At 38.6% G+C, this 25,183-nt stretch overlaps 1 protein-coding gene and 2 non-coding genes across 3 annotated transcripts; all 3 read right to left on the bottom strand.

The window, feature by feature from the left end:
* Nucleotides 1-1,667: 1,667 nt before the first annotated feature.
* On the bottom strand, nt 1,668-24,925 carry LOC112721744 (uncharacterized). Its single transcript, XM_025772779.1, has 5 exons — nt 24,206-24,925; nt 2,913-3,117; nt 2,538-2,824; nt 2,332-2,344; nt 1,668-1,825 (listed from the first exon to the last, which is right to left on the bottom strand). The coding sequence occupies exons 1-5, from the start codon at nt 24,923-24,925 to the stop codon at nt 1,668-1,670; spliced, it is 1,383 nt and encodes a 460-aa protein (XP_025628564.1).
* On the bottom strand, nt 11,502-11,609 carry LOC112724676 (small nucleolar RNA R71). The gene has a single exon (XR_003163828.1). It is a non-coding gene; the product is annotated as a small nucleolar RNA R71 (small nucleolar RNA).
* Nucleotides 17,370-17,477, bottom strand: LOC112725193 (small nucleolar RNA R71). The gene has a single exon (XR_003164317.1). It is a non-coding gene; the product is annotated as a small nucleolar RNA R71 (small nucleolar RNA).
* Nucleotides 24,926-25,183: the final 258 nt, after the last annotated feature.

The following is a 25,183-nucleotide window of genomic DNA, read 5'->3' as shown; positions in this document are numbered from 1 at the left end:
AAACCGAATGAGTATTATGATGTGAAAGACGAAGAGGCTTTTGCTTTTATTTTTTCAGAGGACAAATTGGAATATTTCCAAACGCCAACCGAAAAGCAAAAGTCACACCTTCGACCATTGCATGTTTCAGCTTACATGAGTGGTATTTGTGTTAACAAAATTTTGGTCGATGGAGAGGCAACAATTAGTTTATTGCCAGAACGGATGTTGATCAAGGTAGGGAAGCATTTTGATGACCTGATCCCTACTAATATTTTAGTAACTGATTATAGCAGTATATTGACCCCTGCAAAAGGGTTAGCGACTCTCCGAGTGTAGGTGGGGTCTTCGTATCGAAATACTGTCGTTGTGGTTATATCTTCAAATGCTAGTTATAATGACTTGCTTGGACGAGATTGGATCCATGGCGTTGGAACTGTACCTTAGACCGTGCATCAGAGCATTCTTCTTTGAAATGATGAAGAAAAATCTGAAGTGATAAAAGCATATTCGAGCCTTTATGTGGAGCAGATACATGTCAATTTTAAGGTGTATAATGAAAAATTGAAACTACTTAATGTCGACAAGGTGTTTAATTCTTATAATTGTGAAGGCTATTTTCTAACTTCAGAAGAACTTAATGTGAAGTTTCGTCAGCCAACACTTTATTTTCCTCCTATTGGGTGGGAGTAGTTGTTCTTAAAAGACAATAGTTCGAGGATATTTTGTCATGGCCAAAGAGCAAGATGTCTCAAATTATTTAGTTTCTTTAAAAATTATTTAAGTAATTTTAACTCCACAGAAAATTTTTCTTTTGCTAGAAGTGATTCTTCTAATAAAGTTGAATCACATAGGAATTTCAATTTAGTTTTTTTTTTTCAATTCCTAGTACAAATTCAACTCCTAAGGTCGAATCTAGGTGTAATTTAGGTTCTACTTGTATTTCCATTCCTAGGATTAGTGTTATTAACTAGTGTTGCATCGATGTATCTCAAAATCTTTGTATTGAAAATTATTCAATACTAAAGTAAGTGTCCGTACGATGAGGCGGCTAATTAGGATAAAAGAATGACGTAGCTGGGGAAGGGTATGTCTCCCTCCCTTTATCTGTACTCGTCGAGTGAGCCTTTTATTTAGGCCCATGTGTTTGGAAGCATCAACTAGCTATCCAGACCCTCACTAGGGGATGACTTCACGAGAGGTGAGTTAGCTCGGGCGGGTCGGGGACCTGCCAGATTCGGAAGTAGGTCGGGTGGACCTCCGGTCCTTATTGGGCTGGGCCAGAACACCCTGCAACTGGCCAATTAACCGGAGGGCGATTTCCTTCGATAACTTCTGGGGCCTCACTTGGTATATACATATATTGATTTATACTCTCTACAGCAAGGTTCTGAAAAATGAACCGGTCATCGAACCGCTCTAGCTACTGGTTCACTGGTTCATAGGTTCAACCGATTCGACCGTGGTTGAACCGAAAAAATCGTTTTATAATAAAATAATAAATAAAATATAAATAAACACATAAAAATATAATTATACTCTAATGTAAACTTTAAAATATCATTTAATTTAAAAGTACTACATAAACCAGAATGTTATAATCTCATTCAAATATAAATTCAAAAGTCAAAAAACAAAACAACCAATCAAACATAACATAGCAACATCAAAATGATCCAAGTTTGTCATCAATCATCAGAATCCTCCATAACTTGCTGCAGATTTGTGTCATTGATATCATCACCTTCATTTCCACTACTTGGACCAGAAAAAGCAAGTGGTGCAGCATAAAATGTACTACTACTACCACCACCACCACCTTGATCTAAATCAGCATCAATCTCATCTAACAAAATATAACACATTATCAATAAATTAAAGATCAAAGCTATTGTAATTTATTGTCTGATCAATAAACTATAATACTCACCAAGCAAGTCTTCAATATTACTTGGAAGATCAGGCTCTTTTTCAACAACCTCTTTCCTCACCCAAAAATCAACCATATCAATACTTTCAATATCGATTGGATCATATTGCAACTTTTGCTTTCTTTTTTTCCTTTCCTTCTTAACAAATTAAATACAATATATGATAAGCCTAGTATATTAACTATACAAAATCTAATGATATGAAATAAAAGGATGAAATATATATTACCTGGATTTAAGACGCAAATTATATGTAACATACACAATACCACTTAGCCTATCATGCTCCAATCTATTCCTTCTTGTTGTATGAATTTGATCAAAAAGACTTCAATTCCTTTAACACCCTGAAGAAGTAGATGCTTGGCTAAGAATGTGAACTGCCATGTTTTGTAAACATGGAGTAGAACTACCAAACAACCTCCACCATTCATCTACAAGTTACAATCCCATATCTCAAGTATCAGTTATCAAATTAAGGAAACCAAAACATAAAATAAGCAAATAACTAAAGCTTATTATCAAACATATATTATTAGCAGGTTGAAGTCTTTTTGCAACTGGAACAGCTTCAGGCCTATCAAAGCTTTACTTTCGATCTCTATATAAGTGTATTTCTTTCATTACCTCAAATGAATCTAAATTATTAACCTTGCAATGCAATGTAACAAGATCAAGTAAAGCTCGCATGACATCAGGTGCTTCTCTATAATTTTCAGAAAAAAAGCAAGCAAGATTTAAGAAATAAGCTGCTGCGTGAAGACTTTTTTTCAAGTGTTTGTCCCATCTTGAGTTGATAATCTCTGTGTAAGGTTGATATGCAGTCTTCCTTTGCTTGAACATTTCTTTGATTCCATTTTCTGACCTCAGCATACCTTCATAAACAATCCCCAATGATGGTTTATTATCGGCATCTACCAATCAACGGACTCACAATTTGGCATGCAGTAAAACAATCATCCCAAAATTTATTGTCTAGGATAATTGCACTCACAGCTCTACCATTAGCACTCCTTCCTAATTTGTGTCCGGTAAAGTGTGTATCAACAACCAATGATTGTAAATCCGATTTGCGCTCAAAGATACTCATCAATGTGAGGAAGACAGTGGCAAAACGAGTTGCACATGGACGAACAATCTCTCTCCAATCAGTTCTTTGTCTTAGCCAGGACAAGAACACCATATGATTATACACAAACACGGTAATCTTCAAAACATGTGTTGCAAGGTTAGAAATATGTGGCATGCTGCTTGATGAGCGGATAATTTATACGCTTTTTGACATTGTTTTTAGTATATTTTTAGTAGGATCTAGTTATTTTAGGGATGTTTTCATTAGTTTTTATGTTAAATTCACATTTCTGGACTTTACTGTGAGTTTGTGTGTTTTTCTATGATTTCAGGTATTTTCTGGCTGAAATTGAGGGACTTGAGCAAAAATCAGATTCAGAGGTTGAAGAAGGACTGCTGATGCTGTTGGATTCTGACCTCCCTGCACTCAAAGTGGATTTTCTGGAGCTACAGAACTCGAAATGGCACTCTTCTAATTGCGTTGGAAAGTAGACATCCAGGGCTTTCCAGCAATATATAATAGTCCATACTTTGGCCAAGAATTGACGACGTAAACTGGCGTTCAACGCCAGCTTTCTACCCAAACCTGGCGTCCAGCGCCAGAAAAGGAGCCAAAACCAGAGTTGAACGCCCAAACTGGCACAAAAGTTGGCGTTCAACTCCAAGAAGAACCTCTACACGTGCAACACTCAGGCCCAGCCCAAGCACACACCAAGTGGGCCCCGGAAATGGATTTATGCATCAATTACTTACTTATGTAAACCCTAGTGACTAGTTTATTATAAATAGGACCTTTTACTATTGTATTATGAATCTTTTGATCATCTTAGGATCTTAGGATCATCTTTGAACGCATTGTTCTTAGACCATGGGGGCTGGCCACACGGCCATGCCTGGACCTTTCACTTATGTATTTTCAACGGTAGAGTTTCTACACTCCATAGATTAAGGTGTGGAGCTCTGCTGTTCCTCAAAGATTAATGCAAAGTACTACTGTTTTCTATTCAATTCATCTTATTTCACTTCTAAGATATCCATTCGCACCCAAGAACGTGATGAAGGTGATGATTATGTGTGACGCTCATCACCATTCTCCCCTATGAACACGTGCCTGACAAACACTTCCGTTCTACATGAAATAAGCTTGAATGAGTATCTCTTAGATCTCTTAATCAGAATCTTTGTGGCGTAAGCTAGAATGATGGCGGCATTCAAGAGAATCCGGAAAGTCTAAACCTTGTCTGTGGTATTCCGAGTAGGATTCAATGATTGAATGACTGTGACGAACTTCAAACTCGCGATTGTTGGGCGTTAGTGACAGACGCAAAAGGAGGGTGAATCCTATTCCAGCATGATCGAGAACCGACAGATGATTAGCCGTGCTGTGACAGAGCATGTGAGCATATTTTTCACTGAGAGGAGGGGATGTAGCCACTGACAACGGTGATGCCCTTGCATAAAGCCAGCCATGGAAAGGAGTAAGACTGATTGGATGAAGATAGCAGGAAAGTAGAGGTTCAGAGGAACGAAGGCATCTCTATTCGCTTATCTGAAATTCTCACCGATTAATTTACATAAGTATTTCTATCCCTTATTCTATTTATTATTCGAAAACACCCTTATCAATTTACATCTGCGTAACTGAGATTTTCAAGGTGACCATAGCTTGCTTCATACCAACAATCTCCGTGGGATTCGACCCTTACTCACGTAAGGTATTACTTGGACGACCCAGTGCACTTGCTGGTTAGTTGTATTGAAGTTGTGAACCATGGTATTGGCACCATGTTCTTGGCGCCACTGCCAGGGAAAGAAAGAGCCATGAATTTTACATAATCAAAGTGTAATTACGATTGCGCATACCAAGTTGCTCACGTTGCCAGGGATTGTTTGAGCCTGGACATCACAATTTCGTGCACCAAGTTTTTGGCGCCGTTGCCGGGGATTGTTCGAGTTTGGACAACTGACGGTTCATCTTGTTGCTCAGATTAGGAAATTTTCTTTTTGTTTTGTTTTCAAAAATTTTTCAAAAATATTTCTAAAATTTTCTCATCTGTTTTCGAAAAAAATGTTTTCAAAAAAAATTTTAGATTCAAAATTTTTAAGAATGAATTCTAGTGTTTCATGAAGTATGTTGAAGCCTGGCTGGCTGTAAAGCCATGTCTAATTCCTTTGGGAATGAGTATGTCAGGCGTGTCATGTCTGAATTACATGTTGAAGCTTGGCTAGCCATTGGCCATGTCTAGTGTTTTGGACCGGAGCTTTCATTGAAAGCTTGGCTGGCTAGTGAGCCATGTCTAATTCTTGGACTGAAGCTTTAGACTAAGAATGCAAGATTCCTGGAATTCATGTTAAAAATTTTGGAATCCTTATTTTTTTTCCTTTTTCATATAATTTTCGAAAAAAAAATCCAAAAAAATTAGAAAATCACAAAAATAAAAAATATTTCTCTATTTCTTGTTTGAGTCTTGAGTCATGTCATAAGTTTGGTGTCATTTGCATGTGCATCTTGTATTTTTCGAAAATTTCATGCATTCATAGTGTTCTTCATGATCTTCAAGTTGTTCTTGGCAAGTCTTCTTGTTTGATCTTGATGATTTTTTGTTTTGTGTCTTTTATTGTTTTTCATATGCATTCTTGAATTCTTAGTGCCTAAGCATTAAAGAATTCTAAGTTTGGTGTCTTGCATGTTTTCTTTGCATTAAAAATTTTTCAAAATTGTGTCTATGATGTTCATCTTGACATTCATAGTGTTCTTGGTGTTCATCTTGACATTCATAGCATTCTTGCATGCATCACATGTTTTGATCTAAAAATTTCATGCATTGCATCTTTTTAGTGTTTTTCTCTCTCATCATAAAAATTCAAAAATCAAAAAAATATCTTTCTCTCTTTCTCTCTCATAAATTCGAAAATTAGATTTGACTTTTTCAAAAATTTTTAAAATCTAGTTGTTTTTATGAGTCAAATCAAATTTTCAATTTGAAAATCTTATCTTTTTCAAAATCTTTTTCAAAAATAAAATCTTTTTCAAAATTCTTAGTTATTTTCGAAAATTCCAAAAATATTTTTCAAAAATCTTTTTCTTATTTTTATATCAAATTTTCGAAAATAACATAATCAATTAATGTTTTGATTCAAAAATTTGAAGTTTGTTACTTGCTTGTTAAGAAAGATTCAAACTTTAAGTTCTAGAATCATATCTTGTGATTTCTTAGGAATCAAGTCATTAATTGAGATTTTAAAAATCAAATCTTTTTCAAAACTAATTTCTATCATATCTTTTCAAAAATATCTTCTTATCTTATCTTTTTCAAAAATATGATTTCAAAATATCTTTTCTAACTTCCTAACTTCTCACCTTTTCAAAATTTGTTTCAACTAACTAACTAACTTTTTTGTTTGTTTCTTAACTTTTTCAAAACTACCTAACTAACTCTCTCTCTCTCTAATTTTCGAAAATATCCCCCCCTTTTTCAAAAATTTCTTTTTAATTAGCTAATTATTTTTATTTTTGATTTTAAAAATTTTCGAAAATTACTAACATTTTTCAAAAACCATTTTCGAAAATCACTAACTCTTTTTCAAAAATATTTTTCGAAAATCCTCCCTCTCCCATCTTATTCTATTTATTTATTCATTTACTAACATCTCATCTCACATCTCAACCCTCCTCACAGTTGTGTTTCTTCCATTACATTACATTCTTTATCTCCCCCTCTTTTCTTCTACTCACACAGGTATCCCTATACTGTGGTATAAAGGATCCATATTATTATTATTTTTTCTGTGCCCTCTTCTTTGTCATATGAGCAGGAGCAAGGACAGGAATATTCTTGTTGAAGCAGATCCAGAACCTGAAAGGACTCTGAAGAGAAAATTAAGAGAAGCTAAATTACAACAATCCAAAAATAACCTTTCAGAAATTTTCGAACAGGAAGAGGAGATGGCAGCCGAAAATAATAATACTGTAAGAAAGATGCTTGGTGACTTTACTGCACCTAATTCCGATTTACATGGAAGAAGCATCTCCATTCCTGCCATTGGAGCAAACAACTTTGAGCTGAAACCTCAATTAGTTTCTTTGATGCAGCAGAATTGCAAGTTTTATGGACTTCCATCTGAAGATCCTTTTCAGTTCTTAACTGAATTCTTGCAGATATGTGTGATGAGCGGATAATTTATACGCTTTTTGGCATTGTTTTTAGTATGTTTTTAGTAGGATCTAGTTACTTTTAGGGATGTTTTCATTAGTTTTTATGATAAATTCACATTTCTGGACTTTACTATGAGTTTGTGTGTTTTTCTGTGATTTCAGGTATTTTCTGGCTGAAATTGAGGGACTTGAGCAGAAATCAGATTCAGAGGTTGAAAAAGGACTGCTGATGCTGTTGGATTCTGACCTCCCTGCACTCAAAGTGGATTTTCTGGAGCTACAAAACTCGAAATGGCGCCTTTCCAATTGCGTTGGAAAGTAGACATCCAGGGCTTTCCAGAAATATATAATAGTCCATACTTTGGCCAAGAATTGACGACGTAAACTGGCGTTCAACGCCAGCCTTCTGCCCAAATCTGGCGTCCAGCGCCAGAAAAGGATCCAAAACCAGAGTTGAACGCCCAAACTGGCACAGAAACTGGCGTTCAACTCCACAAATGGCCTCTGCACGTGTTACACTTAAGCTCAGCCCAAACACACACCAAGTGGGCCCCGGAAGTGGATTTATGCATCAATTACTTACTCATGTAAACCCTAGTGACTAGTTTATTATAAATAGGACCTCTTACTATTGTATTAGGCATCTTTGATCAGTTGTATGCTATCTTAGATCACAATAGGGGGCTGGCCATCTCGGCCATGCCTGGACCTTCACTTATGTATTTTCATACGGTAGAGTTTCTACACTCCATAGATTAAGGTGTGGAGCTTTGCTGTTCCTCAAAGATTAATGCAAAGTACTTCTGTTTTCTATTCAATTCTTCTTATTTCGCTTCTAAGATATCCATTCGCACCCAAGAACGTGATGAAGGTGATGATTATGTGTGACGCTCATCATCCTTCTCCTTTATGAACGCGTGCCTGACAAACACTTCTGTTCTACATGAATTAAGCTAGAATGAATATCTCTTAGATCTCCTAACCAGAATCTTCGTGGCGTAAGCTAGAATGATGGCGGCATTCAAGAGAATCCGGAAGGTCTAAACCTTGTCTGTGGTATTCTGAGTAGGATTCAATGATTGAATGACTGTGACGAGCTCCGAACTCGCGATTGCAGGGCGTTAGTGACAGACGCAAAAGGATAGTAAATCCTATTCCAGCATGATCGAGAACCGACAGATGAATATCCGTGCCGTGACAGGGTGCGTGAGCATATTATTCACTGAGAGGATAAGATGAAGCCACTGACAAGGGTGATGCCTCCAGACGATTAGCCGTGCCGTGACAGGGCATTGGATCATTTTCCCGTGAGATGACCGAAAGTAGCCATTGACAGTGGTGATGTATCACATAAAGCCAGCCATGGAAAGGAGTAAGACTGATCGGATGAAGATAGCAGGAAAGCAGAGGTTCAGAGGAACGAAAAGCATCTCCATTCGCTTATCTGAAATTCCTACCAATGAATTACATAAGTATCTCTATCCCTATTCTATTATTTATTATTCGAAAACATCTTCATCACTTTATATCTGCCTGACTGAGATTTACAAGGTGACCATAGCTTGCTTCATATCAACAATCTCCGTGGGATTCGACCCTTACTCACGTAAGGTATTACTTGGACGACCCAGTGCACTTGCTGGTTAGTTGTATCGAAGTTGTGACAATTATGAATTAAGATCAAAGCACCAAGCTTTGGAGCCATTACCAGGGATTGTTCGAGCCTGGACATCACAATTTCGTGCACCAAGTTTTTGGCGCCGTTGCCGGGGATTGTTCGAGTTTGGACAACTGACGGTTCATCTTGTTGCTCAGATTAGGTAATTTTCTTTTCGTTTTCTTTTCAAAAATTTTTCAAAAATATTTTCAAAATTTTCTCATGTGTTTTCGAAAAAAAAAATAATAATAATAAAAATGTTTTCAAAAATTTTATTCAAAATTTTTAAGAATGAATTCTAGTGTTTCATGATGATTTGTTGAAGCCTGGCTGGCTGTAAGCCATGTCTAATTTTTGGACTGGGGTTTCAACTTGTCATCACAAATGAAGAGATTCTCACACACTGATTTGTTCTATACATGAAAAGTATCCATACCTGCTGAAGCTTGGCTGGCCATTGGCCATGTCTAGTGTTTTGGACTGGAGCTTTCATTGAAAGCTTGGCTGGCTAGTGAGCCATGTCTAATTCCTGGACTGAAGCTTTAGACTAACATGGCAAGATTCCTGGAATTCATATTAAAAATTTTGGAATCCTTATTTTTTATTTTTCATATAATTTTTGAAAAAAAAAATCCAAAAAAAAAACTAGAAAATCATAAAAATCAAAAATATTTTCTGTTTCTTGTTTGAGTCTTGAGTCATGTTATAAGTTTGGTGTCATTTGCATGTGCATCTTGCATTTTTCGAAAATTCATGCATTCATAGTGTTCTTCATGATCTTCAAGTTGTTCTTGGTAAGTCTTCTTGTTTGATCTTGATGTTTTCATGTTTTGTGTCTTTTCATGTTTATCATATGCATTCTTGAATTCTTAGTGTCTAAGCATTAAAGAATTCTAAGTTTGGTGTCTTGCATGTTTTCTTTGCATTTAAAATTTTTCAAAAATATGTTCTTGATGTTCATCATGTTCTTCATAGTGTTCTTGGTGTTCATCTTGACATTCATAGCATTCATGCATGCATTCATTGTTTTGATCTAAAAATTTCATGCATTGCATATTTTTCATGTTTTTCATAAAAATTTCAAAAATAAAAAAAATATCTTTCCCTTTTTCTCTCATCAAATTCGAAAATTTGAGTTGACTTTTTCAAAAAAATTTTAAAATTAAGTTGTTTCTCATGAGTCAAATCAAATTTTCAATTTGAAAATCTTATCTTTTTCAAAATCTATTTTCAAAAATCAAATCTTTTTCAAAATTATTAGTTATTTTCGAAAATTCCAAAAATATTTTTCAAAAAATCTTTTTCTTATTTTTATACCAAATTTTCGAAAATAACATAATCAATTAATGTTTTGATTCAAAAATTTGAAGTTTGTTACTTGCTTGTTAAGAAAGATTCAAACTTTAAATTCTAGAATCATATCTTGTGATTTCTTATGAATCAAGTCATTAATTGTGATTTTAAAAATCAAATCTTTTTCAAAACTAATTTTATCATATCTTTTCAAAAATATCTTCTTATCTTATCTTTTTCAAAAATATCTTTTCAAATATCTTTCCTAACTTCCTAACTTCTTATCTTTTCAAAATTTGTTTCAACTAACTAACTAACTTTTTGTTTGTTTCTTAACTTTTTCAAAACTACTTTCTAAATATCTTCTTATCTTATCTTTTTCAAAAATATCTTTTCAAAATATCTTTTCTAACTTCCTAACTTCTTATCTTTTCAAAATTTGTTTCAACTAACTAACTAACTTTTTGTTTGTTTCTTAACTTTTTCAAAACCACCTAACTAACTCTCTCTCTCTAATTTTCGAAAATATCTCCCCTCTTTTTCAAAAATTTCTTTTTAATTAACTAATCATTTTTATTTTTTATTTTTGATTTCAAAAATTTTCGAAAATTACTAACATTTTTTAAAAACCATTTTTCAAAAATCACTAACTCTTTTTCAAAATAATTTTCGAAAATTATCCCTCCTCCATCCTATTCTATTTATTCATTCATATCCTAACATCTCATCTCACATCTCTTCCATTCGTACAGTTGCATTTCTTCCTTTACATCACATCCTTTATCTCCCCCTCTTTTTCTGCTCACACAGGGATCCCTATACTGTGACATAAAGGATCTCCATTATTATTATTATTTTTCTGTGCCTTCTTCTTTGTCATATGAGCAGGAGCAAGGATAAGAACATTCTTGTGGAAGCAGATCCAGAACCTGAAAGGACTCTGAAAAGGAAACTAAGAGAAGCTAAAATACAACAATCCAGAGATAACCTTTCAGAAATTTTTGAACAGGCAGAGGAGATGGCAGCCGAAAATAATAATAATGTAAGGAAGATGCTTGGTGACTTTACTGCACCTAATTCCAATTTACATGGAAGAAGCATCTCCATTCCTGCCATTGGAGCAAACAACTTTGAGCTTAAACCTCAATTAGTTTCTCTGATGCAGCAGAACTGCAAGTTTCATGGACTTCCATCTGAAGATCCTTTTCAGTTCTTAACTGAATTCTTGCAGATATGTGATACTGTTAAGACTAATGGAGTAGATCCTGAAGTCTACAGGCTCATGCTTTTCCCTTTTGCTGTAAGAGACAGAGCTAGATTATGGTTGGATTCTCAACCCAAAGACAGCCTGAACTCTTGGGATAAGCTGGTCACGGCTTTCTTAGCCAAGTACTTTCCTCCTCAAAAGCTGAGCAAGCTTAGAGCTGATGTTCAAACCTTCAGACAGAAAGAAGGTGAATCCCTCTATGAAGCTTGGGAAAGATACAAACAGTTGACCAAAAAGTGTCCTTCTGACATGCTTTCAGAATGGACCATCCTGGATATATTCTATGATGGTTTATCTGAGCTATCAAAGATGTCACTGGACACTTCTGCAGGTGGATCCATTCACCTAAAGAAAACGCCTGCAGAAGCTCAAGAACTCATTGACATGGTTGCTAATAACCAGTTCATGTACACTTCTGAAAGGAATCCTGTGAGTAATGGGACGCCTATGAAGAAGGGAGTTCTTGAAGTTGATACTCTGAATGCCATATTGGCTCAGAATAAAATATTGACTCAGCAAGTCAATATGATTTCTCAGAGTCTGCATGGAATGCAAGCTGCATCCAACAGTACTCAAGAGGCATCTTCTGAAGAAGAAGCCTATGATCTTGAGAACCCTGCAATAGCAGAGGTAAATTACTTAGGTGAACCTTATGGAAACACCTATAACTCAACATGGAGAAATCATCCAAATTTCTCATGGAAGGATCAAAAGCCCCAACAAGGCTTTAATAATGGTGGAAGAAACAGGTTTAGCAATAGCAAGCCTTTTCCATCATCAACTCAGCAACAGACAGAGAACTCTGAACAAAATGCTTCTAATTTAGCAAATCTAGTCTCTGATCTATCTAAGGCCACTGTAAGTTTCATGAATGAAACAAGGTCTTCCATTAGAAATCTGGAAGCACAAGTGGGCCAGCTGAGTAAAAGGATCACTGAAATCCCTCCTAGTACTCTCCCAAGCAATACAGAAGAGAACCCAAAAGGAGAGTGCAAGGCCATTGACATAAGCGCCATGGCCGAACCTGAGAGGAGAGGAGAGGACGTGAATCCCAAGGAGGAAGACCTCCAGGGACGTCCAGTGATCAATAAGGAGCTTCCCTCTGGGGGACCAAAGGACTCTGAGGCTCATCTAGAGACCATAGAGATTCCATTGAACCTCCTTATACCCTTCATGAGCTCTGATGAGTATTCCTCTTCAGAAGAGAATGAGGATGTTACTGAAGAGCAAACTGCCAAGTTTCTTGGTGCAATCATGAAGCTGAATGCCAAATTATTTGGCATTGATACTTGGGAAGTTGAACCTCCCTTGTTCATCAATGAACTAAGTGATCTGGATCAACTGATATTGCCTCAGAAGAGACAGGATCCTGGAAAGTTCATAATACCCTGTACCATAGGCACCATGATCTTTAAAGCTCTGTGTGACCTTGGTTCAGGAATAAACCTCATGCCCCTCTCTGTAATAGAGAAACTGGGAATCTATGGGGTGCAAGCTGCTAAAATCTCACTGGAGATGGCAGACAGCTCAAGAAAACAGGCTTATGGACAAGTAGAAGATGTATTAGTAAAGGTTGAAGGCCTTTACATACCTACTGATTTCATAGTCCTGGATATTGGAAAGGAAGAGGATGAATCCATCATCCTAGGAAGACCTTTCCTGGCCACAGCAAGAGCTGTGATTGATGTTGACAGAGGTGAAATAGTCCTTCAATGGAATGAGAACTCCCTTGTATTCAAAACTCAAGGATCTCCCTCTGCAATCATGAAGAGGAAGCAGAAAAAGCTTCTCTCCAAGCAGAGTCAACCAGAGCCCCCACAGTCAAACTCTAAGTTTGGTGTTGGGAGGCCACAACCAAACTCTAAGTTTGGTGTTGAACTCCCATATCCAAACTCTAAGTTTGGTGTTGGAGAGTCTCAACAAAGCTCTGCACATCTGTGAGGCTCCATGAGAGCCCACTGTCAAGCTATTGACATTAAAGAAGCGCTTGTTGGGAGGCAACCCAATGTTTATCTAACTCTATTATTATTTTTTTTCATATTTTCTTAGGTTCATGATCATGTGGAGTCACAAAATAAACAAAAAAATCAAAAACGGAATCAAAAACAGCAGAAGAAAAATCACACCCTGGAGGAGCATCTGTCTGGCGTTCAAACGCCAGAACAGAGCATAGTTCTGGCGCTGAACGCCCAGAATGGGGGCATCCTGGCGCTGAACGCCCAGAACAAGCATGGTTCTGGCGTTCAACGCCAGAAATGGCAGCAAAGGGGCGTTGAACGCCCAAAATGGGCACCAACCTGGCGCTGAACGCCCAGAGTTGTGTGCAAGGGCATTTTGCATGCCTAAATTGGTGCAGGGATGTAAATGCCTTGACACCCCAAGATCTGTGGACCCCACAGGATCCCCACCTACCTCCACTCACTCTCTTCTCTCTTCTCAATCATCCTCTATTCCCAATAAACACTCATCCCTTCTGTCTTCCATTTACCACTCACACCCATACACCCACTTACCTTCAAAAATTCAACATCTCTTCCCCACCCAATCCCACCCATATGGCCGAATACACACAGCCATCCATCTCCTCCATATCCTCTTCTTCTTCTATTCTTTCTTCTTTTGCTCGAGGGCGAGCAACATTCTAAGTTTGGTGTGGTAAAAGCATAGCTTTTTTATTTTTTCCATAACCATTGATGGCACCTAAGGCCAGAGAAGCCTCTAGAAAGAGGAAAGGGAAGACAAAAGCTTCCATCAAGGGTCTATAGCTCAGTGGTAGAACATTTGACTGCAAATCAAGAGATCCCTGAGATACCTCAGGGGATACATTTTCTTCCACACAATTATTGGAAGCAACTAAGGGTGGAACATCAAGAGCACTCCTTCATCCTTCATGAAATCAGAGAAGATCTAAAAGCAATGAAGGAAGAGCAGCAAAGACAAGGAAGAGACATAGAAGAGCTCAAGGACATCACTAAGGTGGATTCATTCCTTGTTCTTGCTTTCTCTGTTTTTCGTTTTCTATGTTATGTGCTTATCTGTGTTTGTGTCTTCACTACATGATCATTAGTAGTTAGTAACTTTGTCTTAAAGTTATGAATGTCCTATGAATCCATCACCTCTCTTAAAATAAAAACTGTTTTAATCCAAAAGAACAAGAAGTACATGAGTTTCGAATTTATCCTTGAACTTAGCTTAATTATATTGATGTGGTGACAATGCTTCTTGTTTTCTGAATGTATGCTTGAACAGTGCATATATCTTTTGAAGTTGTTGTTTAAGAATGTTAAATATGTTGGCTCTTGAAAGAATGATGACTAGGAGACATGTTATTTGATAATCTGAAAAATCATAAAAATGATTCTTGAAGCAAGAAAAAGCAGCAAAGAACAAAGCTTGCAAAAAAAAAAAAGGGCGAAAAAAAATAAAAAAAAATAGAAAGAAAAAGAAAAAGCAAGCAGAAAAAGCCAATAACCCTTAAAACCAAAAGGCAAGGGCAAATAAAAAAAGGATCCCAAGGCTTTGAGCATCAGTGGATAGGAGGGCCTAAAGGAATAAAATCCTGGTCTAAGCGGCTAAACCAAGCTGTCTTTAACCATGTGCTTGTGGCGTGAAGGTGTCAGGTGAAAACTTGAGACTGAGCGGTTAAAGTCAAGGTCCAAAGCAAAAAAAGAGTGTGCTTAAGAACCCTGGACACCTCTAATTGGGGACTTTAGCAAAGCTGAGTCACAATCTGAAAAGGTTCACCCAATTATGTGTCTGTGGCATTTATGTATCCGGTGGTAATACTGGAAAACAAAGTGCTTAGGGCCACGGCCAAGACTCATAAAGAAGCTGTGTTCAAGAATCATCATACTGAACTAGGAGAGTCAATAACACTATTCGAAATCTGAAATTCCTATAGATGCCAATCATTCTGAACCTCAATGGATAGAGTGAGATGCCAAAACTATTCAAGAGGCAAAAAGCTATAAGTCCCGCTCATATGATTGAAGCTATGTTTCATTGATAGTTTGGAATTTATAGTATATTCTCTTCTTTTTATCCTATTTGATTTTTAGTTGCTTGGGGACAAGCAACAATTTAAGTTTGGTGTTGTGATGAGCGGATAATTTATACGCTTTTTGGCATTGTTTTTAGTATGTTTTTAGTAGGATCTAGTTACTTTTAGGGATGTTTTCATTAGTTTTTATGATAAATTCACATTTCTGGACTTTACTATGAGTTTGTGTGTTTTTCTATGATTTCAGGTATTTTCTGGCTGAAATTGAGGGACTTGAACAGAAATCAGATTCAGAGGTTGAAAAAGGACTGCTGATGCTGTTGGATTCTGACCTCCCTGCACTCAAAGTGGATTTTCTGGAGCTACAGAACTCGAAATGGCGCGCTTCCAATTGCGTTGGAAAGTAGACATCCAGGGCTTTCCAGCAATATATAATAGTCCATACTTTGGCCAAGAATTGACGACGTAAACTGGCGTTCAACGCCAGACTTCTGCCCAAATCTGGCGTCCAGCGCCAGAAAAGGATCCAAAACCAGAGTTGAACGCCCAAACTGGCACAGAAACTGGCGTTCAACTCCACAAATGGCCTCTGCACGTGTTACACTTAAGCTCAGCCCAAACACACACCAAGTGGGCCCCGGAAGTGGATTTATGCATCAATTACTTACTCATGTAAACCCTAGTGACTAGTTTATTATAAATAGGACCTCTTACTATTGTATTAGGCATCTTTGATCAGTTGTATGCTATCTTAGATCACAATAGGGGGCTGGCCATCTCGGCCATGCCTGGACCTTCACTTATGTATTTTCATACGGTAGAGTTTCTACACTCCATAGATTAAGGTGTGGAGCTCTGCTGTTCCTCAAAGATTAATGCAAAGTACTTCTGTTTTCTATTCAATTCTTCTTATTTCGCTTCTAAGATATCCATTCGCACCCAAGAACGTGATGAAGGTGATGATTATGTGTGACGCTCATCATCCTTCTCCTTTATGAACGCGTGCTTGACAAACACTTCTGTTCTACATGAATTAAGCTAGAATGAATATCTCTTAGATCTCCTAACCAGAATCTTCGTGGCGTAAGCTAGAATGATGGCGGCATTCAAGAGAATCCGGAAGGTCTAAACCTTGTCTGTGGTATTCTGAGTAGGATTCAATGATTGAATGACTGTGACGAGCTCCGAACTCGCGATTGCAGGGCGTTAGTGACAGACGCAAAAGGATAGTAAATCCTATTCCAGCATGATCGAGAACCGACAGATGAATAGCCGTGCCGTGACAGGGTGCGTGAGCATATTATTCACTGAGAGGATAAGATGAAGCCACTGACAAGGGTGATGCCTCCAGACGATTAGCCGTGCCGTGACAGGGCATTGGATCATTTTCCCGTGAGATGACCAAAAGTAGCCATTGACAGTGGTGATGTATCACATAAAGCCAGCCATGGAAAGGAGTAAGACTGATCGGATGAAGATAGCAGGAAAGCAGAGGTTCAGAGGAACGAAAAGCATCTCCATTTGCTTATCTGAAATTCCTACCAATGAATTACATAAGTATCTCTATCCCTATTCTATTATTTATTATTCGAAAACATCTTCATCACTTTATATCTGCCTGACTGAGATTTACAAGGTGACCATAGCTTGCTTCATACCAACAATCTCCGTGGGATTCGACCCTTACTCACGTAAGGTATTACTTGGATGACCCAGTGCACTTGCTGGTTAGTTGTATCAAAGTTGTGACAATTATGAATTAAGATCAAAGCACCAAGCTTTGGAGCCATTACCAGGGATTGTTCGAGCCTGGACATCACAATTTCGTGCACCAATGTGATACTGTTAAGACTAATGGAGTAGATCCTGAAGTCTACAGGCTCATGCTTTTCCCTTTTGCTCTAAGAGACAGAGCTAGATTATGGTTGGATTCTCAACCCAAAGACAGCCTGAGCTCTTGGGATAAGCTGGTCACGGCTTTCTTAGCCAAGTACTTTCCTCCTCAAAATCTGAGCAAGCTTAGAGCTGATGTTCAAACCTTCAGACAGAAAGAAGGTGAATCCCTCTATGAAGCTTGGGAAAGATACAAACAGTTGACCAAAAAGTGTCCCTCTGACATGCTTTCAGAATGGACCATCCTGGATATATTCTATGATGGTTTATCTGAGCTATTAAAGATGTCACTGGACACTTCTGCAGGTGGATCCATTCACCTAAAGAAAACGCCTGCAGAAGCTCAAGAACTCATTGACATGGTTGCTAATAACCAGTTCATGTACACTTCTGAAAGGAATCCTGTGAGTAATGGGACGCTTATGAAGAAGGGAGTTCTTGAAGTTGATACTCTGAATGCCATATTGGCTCAGAACAAAATATTGACTCAGCAAGTCAATATGATCTCTCAGAGTCTGCATGGAATGCAAGCTGCATCCAACAGTACTCAAGAGGCTTCTTATGAAGAAGAAGCTTATGATCCTGAGAACCCTGCAATAGCAGAGGTGAATTACTTAGGTGAACCTTATGGAAACACCTATAACTCATCATGGAGAAATCATCCAAATTTCTCATGGAAGGATCAAAAGCCTCAACAAGGCTTTAATAATGGTGGAAGAAATAGGTTTAACAATAATAAACCTTTTCCATCATCCACTCAGCAACAGACAGAGAACTCTGAACAAAATACTTCTAATTTGGCAAACTTAGTCTCTGATCTGTCTAAGGCTACTGTAAGTTTCATGAATGAAACAAGGTCTTCCATTAGAAATTTGGAAGCCCAAGTGGGCCAGCTGAGTAAAAGGATCACTGAAATCCCTCCCAGTACTCTCCCAAGCAATACAGAAGAGAATCCAAAAGGAGAGTGCAAGGCCATTGACATAAGCAAAATGGACGAACCCAATGAGGGAGAGGAGGACGTGAATCCCAAGGAGGAAGACCTCCTGGGACGTCCAGTGACCAATAAGGAGCTTCCCTCTGAGGAACCAAAGGACTCTGAGGCTCATCTAGAGACCATAGAGATTCCATTGAACCTCCTTATGCCCTTCATGAGCTCTGATGAGTATTCCTCTTCTGAAGAGAATGAGGATGTTACTGAAGAGCAAACTGCCGAGTTTCTTGGTGCAATCATGAAGCTAAATGCCAAATTATTTGACATTGATACTTGGGAAGTTGAACCTCCCTTATTCATCAATGAACTAAGTGATCTGGATCAACTGACATTGCCTCAGAAGAGACAGGATCCTGGGAAGTTCATAATATCTTGTACTATAGGCACCATGATCTTTAAGGCTCTGTGTGACCTTGGTTCAGGAATAAACCTCATGCCCCTCTCTGTAATAGAGAAACTGGGAATCTATGGGGTACAAGCTGCTAGAATCTCATTAGAGATGGCAGACAATTCAAGAAAATAGGCATATGGACAAGTAGAGGACGTATTAGTGAAGGTTGAAGGCCTTTACATCCCTGCTGATTTCATAGTCCTGGATACTGGAAAGGAAGAGGATGAATCCATCATCCTAGGAAGACCTTTCCTGGACACAGCAAGAGCTGTGATTGATGTTGACAGAGGTGAAATAGTCCTTCAATGGAATGAGGACTCCCTTGTGTTTAAACCTCAAGGATCTCCCTCTGCAACCATGGAGAGGAAGCAGAAAAAGCTTCTCTCAAAGCAGAGTCAACCAGAGCCCCCACAGTCAAACTCTAAGTTTGGTGTTGGGAGGCCACAACCAAACTCTAAGTTTGGTATTGAACTCCCATATCCAAACTCTAAGTTTGGTGTTGGAGAGTTTCAACAATACTCTGAACATCTGTGAGGCTCCATGAGAGCCCACTGTCAAGCTATTGACATTAAAGAAGCGCTTGTTGGGAGGCAACCCAATTTTTATTTATCTAACTATATTTTTCTTAGTTATATGTCTTTATAGGTTCATGATCATGTGGAGTCACAAAATAAATATAAAAATTAAAAACGGAATCAAAAACAGCAGAAGAAAAATCACACCCTGGAGGAGCATCTGTCTGGCGTTCAGCGCCAGAACAGAGCATGGTTCTGGCGCTGAACGCCCAAAATGGGCAGCTTCTGGGCGCTGAACGCCAGAACAGGCATGGTTCTGGCGTTCAATGCCAGAAATGGCACACAAATGGGCGTTGAACGCCCAAAATGGCCACCAACCTGGCGCTGAACGCCCAGAGTTGGGTGCAAAGGCATTTTTACATGCCTAATGGGTGCAGGGATGTAAATCCTTGAACACCTCAGGATCTGTGGACCCCACAGGATCTACTCAGGATCTGTGGACTCCACAGGATCCACTCAGGATCTGTGGACCCCACAGGATCCCCACCTACCTCCACTCACTTCTTCTCACCCCTCTTTCACACAACCCCATAAACACTCTTCCCCAAAAACCCTTCACCAATCACCTCAAACTCTCTTCCCCATCACCTCTTCACCACTCACATCCATCCACTCTTCCCCATAAACCTACCTCATAAACTCCACCTACCTTCAAAATTCAAAACCAATTTCCCACCCAAACCCACCCATATGGCCGAAACCTCTCCCCCCTCCCTTCCCTATATAAAGCCCTCCATTCTTCATCAAATTCACACAACACACCCCTCTACACACTTCTTGGCCGAAACACATCACCTTCTCCCTCTCCTCCATTTCTTCTTCTTCTTCATCTATTCTTTCTTCTATTGCTCGAGGGCGAGCAAAATTCTAAGTTTGGTGTGGTAAAAGCATAAGCTTTTTGTTTTTCCATTACCATTGATGGCACCTAAGACCGGAGAATCCTCTAGAAAGGGGAAAGGGAAGATAAAAGCTTCCACATCTGAGTCATGGGAGATGGAAAGGTTCATCTCCAAAGCCCATCAAGACCACTTCTATGATGTTGTGGCCAAGAAGAAAGTGATCCCTGAGGTCCCTTTCAAACTCAAAAGAAATGAGTATCCGGAGATCCGACATGAAATTCAAAGAAGAGGGTGGGAAGTTCTAACAAATCCCATCCAACAAGTCGGCATCCTAATGGTTCAAGAGTTCTATGCTAATGCATGGATCACCAAGAACCATGATCAAAGTAGGAACCCGGATCCAAAGAACTATGTTACAATGGTTCGGGGGAAATACTTAGATTTTAGTCCGGAGAATGTGAGGTTGGCGTTCAACTTGCCAAACATGGAAGAGAACGCACGCCCCTACACAAGGAGAGTCAACTTTGATCAAAGGTTGGACCAAGTCCTTATGGACATATGTGTAGAAGGAGCTCAATGGAAGATTGACTCCAAAGGCAAGCCGGTTCAACTAAGAAGATTGGACCTCAAGCCTGTAGCTAGAGGATGGTTGGAGTTCATTCAATGCTCAATCATTCCCACTAGCAACCGGTCTGAAGTTACTATAGACCGGGCCATCATGATCCATAGCATCATGATTGGAGAAGAGGTGGAAGTTCATGAGATTATACCTCAAGAACTCTACAAGGTGGCTGACAAGTCCTCCACTATGGCAAGGTTAGCCTTCCCTCACCTCATTTGCCATCTATGTTACTCAGCTGGAGCTTTCATAGAAGGAGACATTCCTATTAAGGAAGAGAAGCCCATCACTAAGAAAAAGATGGAGCAAGCAAGAGAGCCCATTCATGGAGCTCAAGAGGCGCAGGAAGCTCATCACCATGAGATCCCGGAGATGCCTCAAATGCACTTTCCTCCACAAAACTATTGGGAGCAAATCAACACCTCCCTAGGAGAATTGAGTTCCAATATGGGACAACTAAGGGTGGAACATCAAGAGCACTCCATCATGCTTCATGAAATTAGAGAAGATCAAAAAGCAATGAGGGAGGAGCAACAAAGACAAGGAAGAGACATAGAAGAGCTCAAGAACATCATTGGTTCCTCAAGAAGGAAACGCCACCATCACTAAGGTGGATTCATTCCTTGTTCTTGCTTTCTCTGTTTTTCATTTTCTATGTTATGTGCTTATCTATGTTTGTGTCTTCATTACATGATCATTAGTAGTAGTAACTTTGTCTTAAAGTTATGAATGTCCTATGAATCCATCACCTCTATTAAATGAAAAATGTTTTAAATCAAAAGAACAAGAAGTACATGAGTTTCGAATTTATCCTTGAACTTAGTTTAATTATATTGATGTGGTGACAATGCTTCTTGTTTTCTGAATGTATGCTTGAACAGTGCATATGTCTTTTGAAGTTGTTGTTTAAGAATGTTAAATATGTTGGCTCTTGAAAGAATGATGACTAGGAGACATGTTATTTGATAATCTGAAAAATCATAAAAATGATTCTTGAAGCAAGAAAAAGCAGCAAAGAACAAAGCTTGCAGAAAAAAAAAAGGCGAAAAAAATAGAAAAAAAAAGAGAAAAAGAAAGCAGAAAAAGCCAATAACCCTTAAAACCAAAAGGAAAGGGAAATAAAAAGGATCCCAAGGCTTTGAGCATCAGTGGATAGGAGGACCTAAAGGAATAAAATCCTGGTCTAAGCGGCTAAACCAAGTTGTCCCTAACCATGTGCTTGTGGCGTGTAGGTGTCAAGTGAAAACTTGAGACTGAGCGGTTAAAGTCAAGGTCCAAAGCAAAAAAAGAGTGTGCTTAAGAACCCTGGATACATCTAATTGGGGACTTTAGCAAAGCTGAGTCACAATCTGAAAAGGTTCACCCAATTATGTGTCTGTGGCATTTATGTATCCGGTGGTAATACTGGAAAACAAAGTGCTTAGGGCCACGGCCAAGACTCATAAAGAAGCTGTGTTCAAGAATCATCATACTGAACTAGGAGAATCAATAACACTATCTGAACTCTGAGTTCCTATAGATGCCAATCATTCTGAACCTCAATGGATAAAGTGAGATGCCAAAACTATTCAAGAGGCAAAAAGCTATAAGTCCCGCTCATATGATTGAAGCTCTGTTTCATTGATAGTTTGGAATTTATAGTATATTCTTTTTTTATCCTATTTGATTTTCAGTTGCTTGGGGACAAGCAACAATTTAAGTTTGGTGTTGTGATGAGCGGATAATTTATACGCTTTTTGACATTGTTTTTAGTATATTTTTAGTAGGATCTAGTTACTTTTAGGGATGTTTTCATTAGTTTTTATGTTAAATTCACATTTCTGGACTTTACTGTGAGTTTGTATGTTTTTCTGTGATTTCAGGTATTTTCTGGCTGAAATTGAGGGACTTGAGCAAAAATCAGATTCAGAGGTTGAAGAAGGACTGCTGATGCTGTTGGATTCTGACCTCCCTTCACTCAAAGTGGATTTTCTGGAGCTACAAAACTCAAAATGGCGCGCTTCCAATTGCGTTGGAAAGTAGACATCCAGGGCTTTCCAGCAATATATAATAGTCCATACTTTGGCCAAGAATTCATGACGTAAACTGGCATTCAACGCTAGCTTTCTACCCAAACCTGGCGTCCAGCGCCAGAAAAGGAGCCAAAACCAGAGTTGAACGCCCAAACTGGCACAAAAGCTGGCGTTCAACTCCAAGAAGGACCTCTACATGTGCAACACTCAGGCCCAGCCCAAGCACACACCAAGTGGGCCCCGGAAGTGGATTTATGCATCAATTACTTACTTATGTAAACCCTAGTGACTAGTTTATTATAAATAGGACCTTTTACTATTGTATTATGAATCTTTTGATCATCTTAGGATCTTAGGATCATCTTTGAACGCATTGTTCTTAGACCATGGGGGCTGGCCACACGGCCATGCCTGGACCTTTCACTTATGTATTTTCAACGGTAGAGTTTCTACACTCCATAGATTAAGGTGTGGAGCTCTGCTGTTCCTCAAAGATTAATGCAAAGTACTACTGTTTTCTATTCAATTCATCTTATTTCGCTTCTAAGATATCCATTCGCACCCAAGAACGTGATGAAGGTGATGATTATGTGTGACGCTCATCACCATTCTCCCATATGAACACGTGCCTGACAAACACTTCCGTTCTACATGAAGTAAGCTTGAATGAGTATCTCTTAGATCTCTTAATCAGAATCTTCGTGGCGTAAGCTAGAATGATGGCGGCATTCAAGAGAATCCGGAAAGTCTAAATCTTGTCTGTGGTATTCCGAGTAGGATTCAATGATTGAATGACTGTGACGAACTTCAAACTCGCGATTGTTGGGCGTTAGTGACAGACGCAAAAGGAGGGTGAATCCTATTCCAGCATGATCGAGAACCGACAGATGATTATCCGTGCTGTGACAGAGCATGTGAGCATATTTTTCACTTAGAGGAGGGGATGTAGCCACTGACAACGGTGATGCCCTTGCATAAAGCCAGCCATGGAAAGGAGTAAGACTGATTGGATGAAGATAGCAGGAAAGTAGAGGTTCAGAGGAACGAAGGCATCTCTATTCGCTTATTTGAAATTCTCACCGATTAATTTACATAAGTATTTCTATCCCTTCTTCTATTTATTATTCGAAAACACCCTTATCAATTTACATTTGCCTAACTGAGATTTTCAAGGTGACCATAGCTTGCTTCATACCAACAATCTCCGTGGGATTCGACCCTTACTCACGTAAGGTATTACTTGGACGACCCAGTGCACTTGCTGGTTAGTTGTATCGAAGTTGTGAACCATGGTATTGGCACCATGTTCTTGGCGCCACTGCCAGGGAAAGAAAGAGCCATGAATTTTACATAATCAAAGTGTAATTACGATTGCGCATACCAAGTTGCTCACGTTGCCAGGGATTGTTTGAGCCTGGACATCACAATTTCGTGCACCACTGCTTATATCTTTTGGAATAAGATTCAAGCAATGAGCAGCACAAGGTGACCAATGAATATTTTCAAATTTCTTATTAATAAGCCTACCAACAGCAACATAATTCGCGACATTATCTGTCACTACATGAACAATATTATCAGGCCCAATCCATTCAATCACCTCTGAAAACAAGTCACACAAGCTTGAAGCATTTTTAACCATACTTGAGGCATCTACAGATTTCACAAAGCACAACCCTTTCGAACAATAAACCAAAAAATTAATCAATGTTCTTTGCCTTTGATCTGTCCAACCATCAGCCATGAGAGTACATCTAGTTTCTTTCCAAGCAGACCTATAGCTATCAACAACCATTTGACACTCCCTTTTGAGATCGGCTAATAAGTTAACCCTCAATGTATCATAAGAAGGACCTTTATAACCAGGCCTAATGCCAGAAACACCATCCAACATATCTTGAAAAAAGGGTGACATAACCGCATTGAAAGGAATCCTACAATCCAAAAGCCATCTAGCCACTCGCTTATCAACTTCATGAAGCGCCTCTTTGTTTTGAAACACGCTTTTCAGACTTGGTTGACTTCCCGGAGTTGTTCTTGGTGCAAACATAGGAGGAATAATGGTTTTTGCTTTCTTTTTTGGATGGCCTCCAATAACCTCCTTAGTTGGTAACTGACTCGGAGTTTGTTGTTCATCTTGCGCTATTGCTTCATCAATTGCATCCTCACACTCATCAGTACCCTCTTCGTTGAAACTTACTTTCCTTTTACTAGTTTTACTTTTCTGAGTCTCTTTCAATAAACCTTCCATTTATTTTTCTACATCATATGGGACCTTAGAACACTTCTTAATGTCTCCACCTATCTTCCCCAAATGCTTTTTCATTCTATTAATTCCCCCGCCCCCAAAAGTACTCAGACAAAATAAGCATTGGTAATGCAGTTTTCCATTTATATTTTGTAAAGCAACGTATCTCCAAGCAGGATCAGTTTTCCCCGAACATTAGAAGTTTGTGACTGACTTTCGCTAGTCGTGGGAGGAAGAGAACGTTCATTCGAAGCAGAATTA

This window comes from Arachis hypogaea, chromosome 11 (genome assembly GCF_003086295.3).
Source record: "Arachis hypogaea cultivar Tifrunner chromosome 11, arahy.Tifrunner.gnm2.J5K5, whole genome shotgun sequence".
In the NCBI taxonomy this organism is placed as follows: domain Eukaryota; kingdom Viridiplantae; phylum Streptophyta; class Magnoliopsida; order Fabales; family Fabaceae; genus Arachis; species Arachis hypogaea.
Note: the sequence above shows the minus strand (reverse complement) of the source record. Positions and strands in the feature narration are given on the sequence as shown.

Coding starts and splice junctions, on each gene's coding strand:
- LOC112721744 (XM_025772779.1), bottom strand. CDS start 24,925: ATGGAAGGTTTATTGAAAGAGACTCAGAAAAGTAAAACTAGTAAAAGG. Junction 3,118..24,205: donor ATGTCGCGAATTATGTTGCT/GTTGGTAGGCTT, acceptor CATGTTTTGAAG/ATTACCGTGTTTGTGTATAA. Junction 2,825..2,912: donor ATTAGGAAGGAGTGCTAATG/GTAGAGCTGTGA, acceptor GTTGATTGGTAG/ATGCCGATAATAAACCATCA.